This window comes from Ambystoma mexicanum, chromosome 2p (assembly GCF_040938575.1).
Source record: "Ambystoma mexicanum isolate Mex_15411 chromosome 2p, UKY_AmexF1_1, whole genome shotgun sequence".
Lineage (NCBI taxonomy): Eukaryota > Metazoa > Chordata > Amphibia > Caudata > Ambystomatidae > Ambystoma > Ambystoma mexicanum.
This window is the reverse complement of record NC_090923.1, coordinates 24,970,442-24,985,474: the sequence shown is the minus strand read 5'-3', so window position 1 is coordinate 24,985,474 and position 15,033 is coordinate 24,970,442. Positions and strand designations below refer to the sequence as shown.

Here is a 15,033-nt window from a genome sequence, read left to right as displayed (position 1 = left end):
CAGCTCAATACTGGAGAATGAAGATCTTTAGTATCAGAAGGGATATATAGGTTCTCATGGGAGGGTGAGCTGGCAGAGTGTAACAAGTCTCGGGCCCCCCAACCTCCTTTATATTTATGTGTTTCTTTCAATTGATTTAAATTTTTTACTATAGCCGCGTGAAAATGAACTTGTTCCCTAAGGCCCATTGACTCGGCAGCAGGAGTAGATGGCCCATTCGAAAGACGTGTTCTACTATGCAATTCCGCTTAAACAGCCGGCGCAACCAACGAGACATCAATGGCAGGCATGCTCTCCTCATCGTTTACAGCCCCCAATATTGAGCTATCAGTGATAGGGACATTATGAATTAACTTAATAGTTTGGTTATTATTACCATGTACTTCACTATGAAATTGGGCCACTACATTTGTCTCCTTTATAGTCACCACATTAGAGGCTTGTGCAGAATCTGACATTAATTGGTTCACCATATTAGAGTTTAGAGATATCATCACATGCTGATTATGGCCCAATTTTTCGTTTAGTCCCTTTCCCTCTTTCTTGATTTGGTTAACTATGTCCTGTTTTGGCTCTTTGTCTGACCTATTACCGTCAGAGACTGTTGAAGGAGAGCCGTTTAGGCATCTCTTTCCATTACGTAATTTCTTGACCATCTTTAAGCAAGAAAGCCACTTGTTTCCACCTAAGCAATCAAAAACCTACCTCGGATTATACCGCCACAACACCCAAATTCCAGAAGCAGAGCAGCAACGCTACCCGCGCCGCGCACCGCGAACAGCAAACAGTACTTGTCCGGTACTTGGCGGTGCGCGGCGCAGGTGCGCGAGTCCAGCAGTACTTCAAGTCGCAGGGCGTGTGGCTCGTCAGAGGGAGGCGTGGCTACCTAAACAGGAAGGGCCTAAACAGAAAAGGTAGGTAAATCAGCAAAATTCATAAGGTTGAGTTCCCTACTTCCAAGCGCTTATACGCGTAAGCAAAGAGCAACACACACAAGCCGAAAGGCGGCAGTGTGTGCAACACACAAGATGTGTAACACAAAAGCCACAACTCACAAGTAGCACAATTCGACTACTTGCAAGACGTGAAGCGCACACACCAAACGCCACAAAGGATGGAAAGTGCAATCACCTCAAGGTCAGGCACAAAGGTGCACCCGAAAAGTACGTCCTCCAGCTGAATTGCGAGAGTCCCGGCAAATCAACAAGTCCAAGGGAAAACAGAAATAAATCCAAATTTAGACCAAAAGCGCCAGCTAGCAAGGCAGCACAACGTTGCAGCAACAGCAAACAGTACTTGTCCGGTTCTTGGCGGTGCGCGGCAAAGGGGCTTTGTAACTAATGTCATTTTATGGAGGACAGGGGGAGACGAGAACAGTTGCATTTACTTAGCCCGCCCCTGATTTTTACAGCTAACACAATGGATCGTCTGGGCGGGTGGGGGTTCATTGTGGCCACGCTCTCCCATCCTTCACTTGGTTGAGGGGTGCCCGGGAGTTGTAGGTTTGAATATTTCTTCTGGTCGGGTCCAACTTCAAGATGCAACCCAGTGTATAAAGAGGATGAAGAAATGCATACTTCCACAGCGCAGACTCCTTCAAGACATTTCACTGGATGGAGAAAGGTAAGTTCCAGCGACAGTCACCCTTTGCAGGCGACGATAGGCGATCTTCCAGCAGAGGTTATAGAAGAAGCTCCAGGACCGGTTCCCTTAATGCTAGCAAGAAGGCGAATTTTGGCACAAGCAGGCGGGCACCACATTTCTGGGCTTGGACAGCAATATCTCTGGCGAAGTAGCCTATGGGGGAGCTGGTCAGTCCACCGGTCAGTCCAGGGACACTTCCGAAGGCTCTTGGGGCATGCAACCTCAAAGCATCAAGACTAATTGGTCCCACTAATCCAAGGACTGAAACACTGACAAAGGTCTCCTGATATCTTGCAATGAAGCACGGCTTCACCAGGCCAGTGACCGGAGAGGATGTTGGTCCACTGAAGATGTCATTGTCAGAGGCAGCTGCTCTTCGTTGTGGGATTATTGGCTCCAACGCAGGTCTGAAGAAGATCTACAGGATTCCTCCGCTTATCCAGATACAGAGCTGAAAGCAAGTCCATAGCCACCAACTGAATTTATCTGCCACACTGAAACAGCCAGTAGTTGCCAATAAGGGACAACCACTGCCATCACAGCCGCCCCAGCAGCAAACTTTATGGCACCAGGGATGTGGACAGGGACTAGACAGTCCTAGCCCCCTTCCTGGGCCACTTACACAGAAAGGCTCATTAGCCCTCAAAAGCAGCAATAGAATACAAAATAGCCGAGAGCAAGCAAAATATTGTGGCATGGCCATTTTAGTGCACTAGCCACGTCTGATTACTATACGCAGTAAACGCAAATGTGCACATAAAAAATAAACCAAAAACAGTAAAAATCTAACTGCCGCCACCAACTGGTCATTAGGCACATATAAAAGTAACCAAAAATCACAAGTATAACCAGTTATGGAGCTACAACAGTACCCACATTGCAATGTAAGGTGCTGTGTGCAATATAAAAATACATGATTTCAAAAGGAAAACAAAGATTCCCAGTACTGGCTGTCTGAAGGAGTAGCCCATTTCCCCATAACATGTGAGCAAAAGGGTAGTGTAGCTTCACTTCCCTTCAAAAAGTCAGGTCAGGATAAAAAACAAAGCGGTTCCAAAGAAAGTTATGGAGGGAAAGTTGCAAAAGGAAAATCTTTACTAACACCTTGATAGGGTTTTGTCTAAACTCCCAGACTCTCCCTGTTCACCATAACTGGGGCGGACTCCTAAAATCTGCATCAGGATTGATTTTAGAAAACCATCCTAACAAATACTAATAATAATCGTAAGAGTGTGGAGAAGTAGGTGGGGGAATTTTGGAGACTTTCACATCATTGGGACTCCACATTGAACTTATTTTCATTGTTTGTGCACAATTCCAATAAACAAGTGTCTAGGAATTTAAACGGATCAGCTGGCACATCACGCACCTTCACAAAGCTCAGAACCCCTTCCTCCACAGGACTCTCCTCCTCTGTGGTCTCAGCAGGCTTCTCATCCTCCACCTTATCTTTCACCGCAAACACAGAAGCAACGCGGACCACGGGCAAAGGCAGGTGTCTCGGAACGAACCTGACTGAGCTGATGGGCATTGTCCAGAGCTTGATCTTCTTGAAAGCCTTGGCCTTGGCAGAGTACCGTGACTCACAGACGTACACATCTTCATCCCGGAAGTTCTCTGGACACAACTTAAAGTACTCCTGTAAAAAAGAAAAACACGCAGAAAAAGCTGAATAAAGGAGTTGCACAGTACAGCTCAGCATTTTCTTCCGCAGAATAAATAAGGGCAAGTTACTCAGTATAATCTTCAGATTCAGAACAGGTTGTCCCCCCCCCAGGAGTGGACCCGATAGTCTTGCAAGTAACGAAAAGAAAGTAATGCTGGAAGCCTACTAAGACCCATCTCATCCGTTCCATTTCTAGTCTTGGTACCAGATTGAAAATGTTTCAAAAGTAATAAGAAATAAGGATTGCAGAGTGTTGGGGACATTTCCTTTGGCCTTATTTTTACAGCAGGGAAATACAAACCTTGCTTTGTTTAAATAGGGTTTCTTCTGACACTTCCAGAATACCCTAGGGGTAGCATGGAATGAGCAGTCCAGGAAAATCTTCAGATGGAGAAGGTTGGTTTAAAGGTTGTGAGGGGTTAGAAATGTGAGGCGGACAACTTGGCAAAGGTTTTTCACAGGAAGACATTTTATTAACTCAAAGGGTTTGATAAACGCCTCACTATGCCTAACCTAATAAGGCCTTTTCCTTTAGTTTATTCTGATAGGCAGGGAAACACTCTATAAAAGGAATCTGTCCCTCACACTTACATCAAACTCAAAGGAAATACATGGTAATTCAAATTTAACAGAAATAACAGTTATGTTCACCACTGACCAAATAACTGTATATCCTTGTAACCTGGGTCGGCTCCCCTTCTACAGACTCAAAGCAGGATTTAATCTCAAAAGTCCAATTGTAGCCAAGTTTGGATCGTACAGTTCCTCTTGCTCCAAAGGTCTTTCACTTGGACTTTAACCAACTATTCCGTTAGATGACAAGTCTTTGTCTCACAGTTCAACACAGCATCTTCTCCTTAGGAAATAGAACACATTCACAATTCTTCTGTATGGGATTCCACAACACTCTCCACTCATAGCAAAGTTTAAGACAGCTCCTTCCTTTTAAGAAACACAACACTTGTATACTGCTTCTGCATCAACAACAAAGCTTTGTCAGGATGATACCACAGCAACTCATCAAACAGTCGTCTTGCCACTTCTTCACAATCTTCACCCACCATCCAATACTTAAACAACTTCTTCCTGGCCCACTAAACAGCCAGGACTACCACTAAAAAGGTCCCTGGCCGCTGGTATACTCACCTGCCGGGACTAAAAGCTCGTACTATTCCTACTAAAATACTTTGTGGTGGTTTTCAAACCTCTACAGAAAGTCTTACTTTCAAGAACATCCCTGAAGACATTGTGAATTGGGAAGACATGAGACACATTGGTGCTGTTCATTCCACCGTCGTGTCTGCCACATGCAATGCAGGTTTTCCTTCTCTACTCTCCATAAGGATGGAATCCCTCTTGCCACTTTAGTTTTTCCACTTTCACATTAGACAACTGCTGAAATGTCTTTGGCACACTTGCCCTTATTTGACTTTGGCAATACTTGGTTGTGTCTGGTTCAACTATTGCATCCTCCTCACTCTGGCAACAATGGCTACAATCCCTCCGTAACAATGCTCTCTTGTTGTTGAGCCAATATGGCCTATATGCTGTGAGGTATTGGCTCATATTTACTTTGGCAATGAGATTTATAGTTAGCCTGCATATGTATTGCCCCCTCTTTGTCTTGTCAATTGTATTGGCTTAAACAGCAATGGACTGTAACCTTTTCTTTCTTGGTAGTTTGTCAAGTTACGATTATGCGAGTGTGACTTACATATTTTAGCACTGTATTCAAAAGTGCTTTCAGTGGCCAGCGTACAGGGATTACCCGTTAGGGAGATTTATCATGTTTATGCTTCATCCCCCCCTTTCAGTAAGACGCCCAGCCCTTTTTTGCTGGACTTCTGGACATTTTTCTTTCTATCTTGAATGAGGGGAACCTTTTTCCCCTCATTCATTCTTATTTGCTCTGTCCTTTGGAACTCCGTTCTCTGTGTTTTACTTTTGCTATTGATACTACTTTCCACCATATCTGTATTAAGGCATCTGTGTTTAACTTCTGCAGCACACAGCTCCTTATGGGCAGTGCTGCAGAAGTTAAACACAGATGCCTTAACACTTTGGGTTCTCCTTCGAGATTCTTTCCTTATCCTTACTAACTAAAGTTCTTAAGGATAGAGGGATACTTTGTACCCCCCTAAAACGTTATACTATGAGAGTTAGCACACAACACCTTATGTGGAATGCTAAGGGGATACATAGTATCCCCCTTCTCTCTGCTCCTGTGACTTTCTAGTCACATAGACAAACCTATAGTTATGGCTGCTGGCAGTGGACGTGTTCTACCAACTATTGTGCCATTTTGTACAGCAGACTGCATTCACAGTCCCGGTTGTGCACAATAGGGTCACCTATGTTCGAACATGGTGGCTCCTTTCATTTTTTTGCCATTTCTAACATGATTGTTCTTTTGTTAATCATTCTTCTACAATTCTGGGAGGGTCTGTGTTTGTGTCTGTGATGGCCACCCACCTCTTTCTGGAAACTGCTGAGAGACTGCAGAGTAGTTTGTGGTGAAACTGAATAAAATATGAGGCAAGTCGACCACTGGAAACTGAACTAATCGAAGAAGAATACTAGAGACGCCTGCAGACTCTTTGCATAACCATGAAGACACCACCTCTGTCCCGACCCCGTTTTCCACTCGACAGAGGCGTTCCGAAGAGGACGACTGCTTCCCTTTGGCTGATGAGACCAACCAGCCCTGAAACCAACTGCAATTTGAGCCATCTCCCGAGGTGCTTTGCCTCTCCAGAGCAGCAGACTGCCAATACCAGGAGACCTCCGACCCATTTGCAATGCAACATCTTTGAAAGGCAGAATCCGTCCAAGTCTTTGCTGAGCTGCAGGTGAACCTCCAGAGACACGATCCGACTCATCTACAGCCCCATTACCAAAGTGTAGGACTCCAGAAGCGAAGAAGATTTACAGCACGAACACCGTTCTTAGTTGGTGCTGAGAGAAAGGCGCCAAAAGTGCAGACTGGCCAAGGAGGGTGAAGAAATTCATGCTAAGGGTCCCCTCTCCTAAGACTGCTGCTGAGATATCCCATTCAGAGTCCTGCCTTTCGTCACCAGACCGATGAATCAGGAGACTGGGTCCATCGCTGCTGCACGGAGAAGAACCCAGCCACAAGCATTTCTTCCAACCTAAGGTACTGTGGGGTGAAAGGTATAACTTACCTAACCAAGAAGTCGCTCTGTGTAACTAGGGTGCGTGAAGAGGTGTCCAGAGTGTTCACTCTACCTCTGACCCAAGCTGCCGGTTTGTGTCCCTTTCGTGAGTCATCCTTCCTCCACTGAAACTGCTGCTGGTGACTTCTATAATTCCTCTTTGCTGTTCTAATGGCCTGCACCTGAGGGGGCCTTATATATTCAAAAGTCCCGCTCAGGTGTGGGTCATTAGAACCACTAGACTGCACCTTGCAGTTTGGAGCCTCCGAGTCCCTCTTCCTCGTCGCAGCACTTAGGGCATTGTAGTACTTGGGAGTCCCCACTGTTCCGAGTACCTTTTCCTTTAGGAATACCAATTTCAGCTTTATTGGATTTATTCTGGGTATTGAATAGTACTCTAAAGAAAGGTTTTATAGGGGTCAAGGGTTGGTGCCGATTTAAGGGAAATGTATGCTAATCAGAATTCTGGATATTAATGTTCTGATTTCCACATATATTGTTCTCTTGTGGGATCCCAGTCAATTGGTCGAAAACATTTGGTCGACAGGACAACTGGTCGACACCATTTGGTCGAATGCCAAATGGTCGAAATTTTTTTTTTTTTTTTTACCCCTTTTTTGGTTTTTTTTGGGGGGTCCCCCCCCAACCCCCTTTTTTTCTTTTTTATTTTTTTTCCCACACGAAAACCCACAAAACACATATATATATAAAAAAAAAAATTCGACCATTTGGCATTCGACCAAATGGTGTCGACCAAATTGCAGTCGACCAGTTTGCTGTCGACCAATTGACTGGACACCCTTTCACTGCCATACATATGGCTAACTGTATTAAGGGGAGTCTTACTCTGTCAACAAGCCGTTACATTTTCAGGCATTGTGGAAATTTCTGTCTCTGAAGTAGATAAATACTGCGTCTCTCCTAACAGAACCTTCCTTTTCCTCTGGGGGCCTTCTATTCCCAGGTGACCCACCCGGCTAATACCACCCCCAGGGTCAGATCAGGTAGAGGCTGGCCACCTGGCAGGAGAATTTAGGCACAGATTTTGTGAGGATTCCACATGATTCATCACAAGACGTGTTGCATAGAGTGGACGAGTTGCATAGAGCGGATGAGTACGTAGAACGAACAAGCGCAGATTGCATGCAGTACTGATGATTACGTAGAATGGACGAGTACGTAGAGCTCCTGAATGCGTAGAGCGGATGGAACGAGTGAAGCATGTTTATTGAATCTATATAGACAGAACAAATGATACATGTGAATGGAATCGATCACATATATGGATCAAACGGGTGCCGGACGTGGATAGAACGGGTGATGTACATTGATAGAACGGCTGACATATGTGGATAGAACGGGTCCCGTATATGGATGGATCGGATGCCGTATGGGGGCGAAACGGGTGACGTAAGTGGATGAAACGTGTGAAATAGGTGGATGGAAAGGATGAAGTATGAAGATGTTAAGGTTGAAATATGTTGATCGAGTGCATAAAACAACTTAGAATACACAAAACTGATCGGAATAAATAGAGCGCATTTGAGTGCGTGTGGCGGACAGGAGTGCATGTGTGGGGCAGCCAAGAGCGCATGCGTGGGGCAGCCAAGAGTGCATGCGTGGGGCAGCCAAGAGCGCATGTGTGGGGCAGACAAGAGCGCATGCGTGGTGCGGACTGGAGCGCGCGGGCGGACTGAGTGCATGAGAGCGTTGAGCTGACCGGAGTGTGTGAGCAGACTGGGGTGCCTGGAACGGATAGGAGTGCATGGAACCGACTGGAGCGCATAGATTTGCGTGACGTATATAGTATAGTTTGAAATGCAGAGAACGTTTGACAGAGCATATAACCCATCGTATCACACCACCACGCTTACTCTCCCCTTTACACCACCACTCAGCTAGAACACAGATACTATGACACCATTCAGTATAACTGTTCTCATACCAACATCCGCTGCATACTACCCATCATTCTAAGTAAACACTGCTGGTTACAAACCCCCCAGCCAGGCGTTTTCCTCAGGCCTAACGCAGCCAAATACGGTCTGGATATATCCTGCCAGAACGAACACATACTCCTGATCTCTCAACCACCACACCTACCGCTAAGAAGCAGGTATTACACGAATACCGCACCAGATGCACACATACCCGGTGCTCATACGCACCTTTGACTCTCTCTGCTCTCTCTACTGATCTGAACTTCGGTTTCCAAGGGCGTTCAACCTACCAGCGCCTTCAGACCATACCTATATATGGTATAAGGTGCTATATAAATGCAAAATAACATAACAATCTGATAATTACACAATAAGGAAATGGACAAAATACATCTATACAATATATATTCTTTATAAATATCTTGTGCAAAAGTACAAACTGCTAAATATTTACAAGCAAGTAACCAAGTGCAGAAGTCCAGTTTTGGAGAAGAAAATACTTTAATTCACTTTAAACTCACTTTTTGTGACCCCTAATATTTCTTCTGACTTCTTTTATGCCCTGAACCTATTTTTGCCTAAGACAGACCTTTGGCGAGCCATACCTATGATTTGACAGCGATTATGAACCTTGAACTTGTCTCTGGTGAGACAAAGCCAAGACAGCCGGGTGTGGAGGCCTAACGGTGAAATCCAGAGCCAGTACTACCCCCGAGGATGAAGTTGAGAGGGTATCAATTCTGCCTTTACAGCCCCGAGTGGCAGTTTGTTGCTATGCAGTACTAGATTGCAACATCTAATGCCCGGGACCCAAAATGCTGGCAGGACTTTTTCGCTAATTGCAGAATGGTGAGAAAACAGCAGAAAAAGAGAGCAACCTAGAAAACTGAATCACAGCATCCCAATTAATGTTCCACAGCAGACCCAACAAAGAAAACCCGAGCGAGAGCGAGAGATAGGCTGCACCGGAAATTGCAGCTATGCGCTTTATGTTACGGGCCGCTGAAAAAACAGACCACAGACTGGGACAGGCGCTCCGGACGAGCAGTCCAGTGTGCCACGTGTTGCACGCCTGTCCCGAGACACCCCAAATGGGGCAACTGGACTTCCAGAGACTGAGACAAACAAGTCTTGGCTGGTCCTATTCAACATTTATGGTGTGAGTCTCTAGAGTGCATGCACAAGTGAAACCCGCAGTGGTCCACTTAGGAACCACTGTGGGTTTCACTTGTGCGGTTCCTAAGTGGACCACTGCTGATGGTTTGAATGGTTTACATCCTTAACATTGGTGGGCTTGGACTTGCTTACAGCCAGGGGTTGGAATAGGAAAGGGACTCCTGCATCCTTTTCTTCAGATTAGCGTTGGAGCCAAGTATCCTGTGTAGAAGAACATACGTCTGAAGATCCGTGGACAACTCCTGAAGAGGCCTGGCGACCATTCCTGCATTTGGCTGGGTTAGGCTCTATGCAGTGCTTCAACTCTTGGACTGGGGGGTCCAACCAGTCTCGATGCAGCTGTTCTGACCCCTCTGAATCGTTCCTAGACCACCCGGTGGGGACAGACTAGCTCCCAAGTGGGCTACAACAATAGAAGCGTCGTCGTTCCATGTTTCCTTCAGGACCTTCGCTGGTCGACATCTCATGCTAACAAGTCGCCTTCCTGCAACGCTTCAGCTTCCCAGCATCAAGGGATCATGTCCTGGAAGGTCTTCGACTGCATTTGGAGAGACTCTTGCTGTGACTGTTGCCGGAATCAGCTTTCCCCCGTCTGGTAGTGTGTCCTGATGAGGCCTGCATCGTTGCCTGCTGCATTAGCCGGTCCGATAGCACAGCGAGCAGAGCGCTCGCTTTGACATCTGTGCAGATCCTGCCGAAATCCCGGCAGGGCCAAACTCAGCCTTTCATCCTTCCGAGGTCGATAAATGAGCACCACACACCGTAGGTAATAATAAGCAGCGCTGAGATGCCCGAGGGTTCGTAGCGCTACATAAATGCTAAATTATTATATTATTATTATTTCTTTTCTTCGTCGCAAACGGTTGGACACAGGTGCTGGACCCGACCGGAATCATCTCTGCACCTGCAGCTCCTGACCATCTTCTACTGGATCCAATGGCTGGAAAACCTACCCCAGTGATTCCCAGTTGGCCTGCCCAGTCCCGTGGGAAAATCAGAGTCAAGGGGGTAAGTACTTGCAATATAATCTGCCACCCCTATAATAAACCTTGGAGTACATTTTTGTTTATTCCATTCCATCACTTTTCGAACGTTTGTTCGAAAAGCTGTTTTAAAGGATATGAAAATAATCTTACTTACCTATAATATTGTTGACAAGTCTTCTGGAACATTTTACAACACCACAAAAACTCTCCCTACATGTGTCCCCTACTACAAGAAGCTTTGTGACGCTTAGGCACAATGCCCTATTCAACATAGGGATTGGATTTGTAAAGATGGGGCTTTTATTCTTATGAACTGGTTTTCCTTACTGCATCACTACTCACCTTCATTGTGTTGAATATGTTAATGTAGGCATTTCTACAAACCTAATGTGACTGCATATATGTTTGATAACTGAGTGTTGTGTGATAATACTACTTGCTCGTTTTATGTTTCTAGTGTGTTTTAGGCCTTAATAAGTAAGAGTATTTTTGAACTTCCCGGGTCTAAGTGGAATTATTCTTTGCTTCACTGTCTGGACTCATTGTGGTCTCCTGACCGCACTCACTGCTGAGACTAACCCTTGACCACTCTCCACAATGATTGGGTTTTGGCTACTCTTAGAGTATCCCTGTTCATCAGAACTATTGTGACCTTCTAGAATCAGTCCATCAGGCCATATTTTAGAAATCCATCTTAACACCTAGCATACGTCTTTCCGCTTCTTGTTCTTTACCCTACAATACGGATGGCTTTACTTCCCATTAATGTTCTGTGCTGTTAATTCTATCTTTCTCCTTTGCATTCTTATTCCACACAAGTACCTGCTCAGCTCCGCACGAGCACAAGCATCTGACGCACAACAATCACAGCAGGGAAAGTACTTGTCACGTATCGTCTCAGCCTTCCCCAACTCCGCCTCACCTGTTTTCTCCTGTGCTTCTTCAGTCTTTATTACAGCCTTCTTCTTCTTAACCTTTTCTCCTTCGGCGGGTTTCTTCTCCTTTTTCTTTTGTCGAAGGTATGGACGCGCTCCCTCGGTAGCCTCCGTGATCTGGCTGATAACAGACCAAGGGAATACCCGAGGAGCACACCCTAAAGAATGGGGAAAAAAGCCTCCTGGCAAAAAAACCCCGATCAGTATTCAGGTGTCCGTGGAATACTGATGTCCGGCAATTACATGGAGATCTTGATTCCTGTAGTCGCAGAACTCTGGACACGTAGTATGAATGTCCACACTTTGCTCAACTGTCGTATCGGCTGAGTTGTGATTGGAGGGAGGTCTCGGTCCGTCGGAACACCGAAGAGGCGTTACGAACGGAACAACAGAAGAAAGGAAGGAGGAAAGAAAGAGGTAAGGAAAAGGACAGGAAAGTATGACCAGTCGAAAACGCTCACAGCGAAAATACTAACGCTGAAGCGCCGGCTGAGTGAAAAAGACAGAAAAAATACTTACATGGAAAACGCTGGGTAGAGCGCGTTGTGCAAGAAAGGACAGAAGATAAGACCCTAATCACCTTACCTGAAAACCTGAAATCACCTCCAGTGTAGGGAAAGAATAGGTGGGTAAGTGAAGGACTTGAACGCAAAGGCAAAGTTGAAAAGCTAGACGCTGAGAGCGACTTGCTGGGCACGTAACGGAAACGATACAACGCGCAGAGCGTTGCTATGGGCCGCTAGTTATAGAATATGTCGGCCATGTTGGAATAAACTAGACCGATAGAATGGAACAGGCCGCCATCTTAGTAGTATCTCCAACGACTAGCAATTCTCCAGGGCTGGTGCATGACAGTATGCCCCCTTCGATACCTGCCTCCTCCAGGTTTTCCTGGGTACAGCCTATGGAATCGCTGTACAAGTTTGGGAGCGTGCATATGGGATCTTGGTTCCCAAGATCTTTCGGCCATGGGAAATCCCTTCCAATGGACTAAATATTGAAGGGTTCCTCTCCTGTAGCAGGAATCTACAATTCTGGCCACCTCATATTCCTCAGGTTCTTCGGGCGGAGTGATCACCGTCCTTCTCAAAGGTCTCTTGTACAGATCTCTTTGATGAGTCTTGAGTAAAGAGGAGTGAAAGACCGGATGTACCCTCCGCAGAGAGTGAGGTAATTTTAGTTTGAAGGCTACAGGATTGATCTGGGCCAGGATTGGGTAGGGCCCTATGTATCGTGCTGCAAATTTCCCCTTATGAGTCCAGCGAGGTAGATATCGCGTAGATAACCAAACCAAATCTCATGTCTTCCAAAGAGGAACCGGATTACGTTTGGTGTCCGCATAGATCTTATACCTCTTGCGGCTTTCCTCTAAGGTTTGTAGGGCTTCCTTGTGTGTACGCTTGAGATCCATCAGCATCCTCTGCAAGGCGGGAGTTGTGGTCTGGCTGCTGAAAGATAAGGCTCCTAGATGATGCGGGTCATAACCATAGGTGCACCTGAAAGGACTCATCTTAATCGCTGTATGAAAAGTGTTGTTGTAAGCAAACTCTGCCATTGGTAACAGAGTAGCCCAGTTGTCCTGTTCCCTGTTACAAAAACAGCGAAGGTATTGTTCTAAACTAGCGTTCAGTCTTTCGGTCTGTCCATTGGACTGGGGGTGATATCCCGAGGATAACGCTTTCTGTATAGCCAACTGGTTACATAGCGAGTTCCAAAATTTAGAAGTAAATTGCGTTCCTCTGTCCGAAACTATGGACCGTGGTAAACCGTGTAACCTTACTATCTCGCGAAGGAAGACTGTAGCGGTCTCAGAGGCTGAAGGAACTCCTGCGAGAGCTACGAAATGAGCTAACTTGGTGAAAGAATCAATCGTCACTAGAATCACCTTCTTTTCCTGGGAAACTTGGAGTTCTACTATGAAGTCCAATGAGAGGTCCTCCCAGGGGCGTGTGGGAGTCTTGGCTTGATGTAGGAGTCCGAGTGGTCTGTGGCGAGGGGTCTTATTGATGGCACAGATGGGACAAGTCGACACATAAGAGGTGATGTCTCTTCACATCGACGGCCACCAGAAACTCCTGGACACCAACTCGAACGTTGCCTTCTCCCCCTTATGTCCAGCCAAGGGTAGATTGTGGCAAAAGCTGATGGCCTGTCTGCGAAGATCAGTGGTGGGTAAGAACAATGCTCGATGATGAAACCACAATCCTTCGCGTTCCTGCAATTTGCATGACTGTTTCTCTTCCTGAGCATAATCCTTGAGTTCACCTTGAACCGTCTCAAGGAATAGGTTAGCAATTGTATGAAAGTGGTTCTCAAGCAGAATCTTCTCCTTTTTAACCTCCGATAGATCTTCCTCCAACCAACTTCGGGATAACGCGTCTGCCACACTATTCTGGGATCCTGGTATATAGGTGATCAGGAAATCAAAGCTTGAAAAATAATAGGCCCAACGGGCATGCCTGGAATTCCTGCATTCCATTTGTTGGAGAAACTTGAGATTCCTATGATCAGTACGAATCACAAATTGGTGAGAGGCTCCCTGTAGCAAATGTCTCCATTCCTGACAGGCTGCCCGCATTGCTAATAATTCCCTTTCCAGAACTGAGTAGTTTCTTTCGCTTCCAGTTAGGGTGCGAGAGTAATAGGCGATAGGGTGTTCTTCTCCATTGCTTCCTTCTTGTAACAAGACGGCCCCTAAAGCACCCCCCGAGGCATCGGTCTCCAAGATAAATGGTTTATTCTGCAGGGCTGAACCAAAACCGGGGCAGTGATGAATCGTCTTTTTAGTGTCTTAAATGCTGCTTGAGCCGCCGAACCCCACTGGAATACTATACCCTTTTTGAGAAGTGCTGTGATGGGTAATACCAGATCAGAGAAGTTGGGTATAAACCGGCGGTAAAAGTTCGCCAGACCTAGGAAATGTTGAATCTCCTTGACTGACGAGGGCTCTGGCCATCTGTCTATGGCCAACACCTTCTTGGGGTCCATACGGATACCTTTCTCTGATAATATAAATCCCAGGTAAGGTACTTCTGTGGTCTCAAAGAGACACTTCTCGGGCTTGGCGAAAAGTTGATTTTCCAATAACCTACGAAGTACTTCGCACACATGTAGCCGGTGTTCCTCCAAGGATGGAGAAAAAATCAGAATGTCATCAAGGTATACGACTACCGATATGTATAACATATCGGCAAAGATCTTGTCTACAAATCTCTGAAATACCGCTGGGGCGTTTACCAGTCCGAATGGCATAACACAGTACTCAAACAACCCCAGCGGCGTCCTGAAAGCGGTTTTCCACTCGTCGTCTTTCTTTATTCTTAACAGATGATATGCACCACGGAGATCAAGCTAGGTGAATACCTTTGAATCTCTGACAGCTTCCAGTATGTCTCTGATAAGCGGCATTGGGTACCTGTCTCGGATGGTAATGCTGTTCAAGCCCCTGTAATCGATACAGGGGCGTAATTCTTTGGAGTCCTTCTTTGATATGAAGAACAATGATGCCCCTCC

The 15,033-nt window shown here is 45.9% G+C and overlaps 1 protein-coding gene across 10 annotated transcripts in view; it reads right to left on the bottom strand.

The window, feature by feature from the left end:
• PBRM1 (polybromo 1) overlaps positions 1–15,033 on the bottom strand; it is a 1,258,882-nt gene that overhangs the window by 628,122 nt on the left and 615,727 nt on the right. For all 10 annotated transcript variants that reach the window (XM_069643172.1, XM_069643175.1, XM_069643176.1 and 7 more), the window contains one exon: positions 3,014–3,283. In XM_069643172.1, coding sequence (XP_069499273.1) covers positions 3,014–3,283 — 270 coding nt within the window. The remainder of the gene's footprint in view (positions 1–3,013; positions 3,284–15,033) is intronic.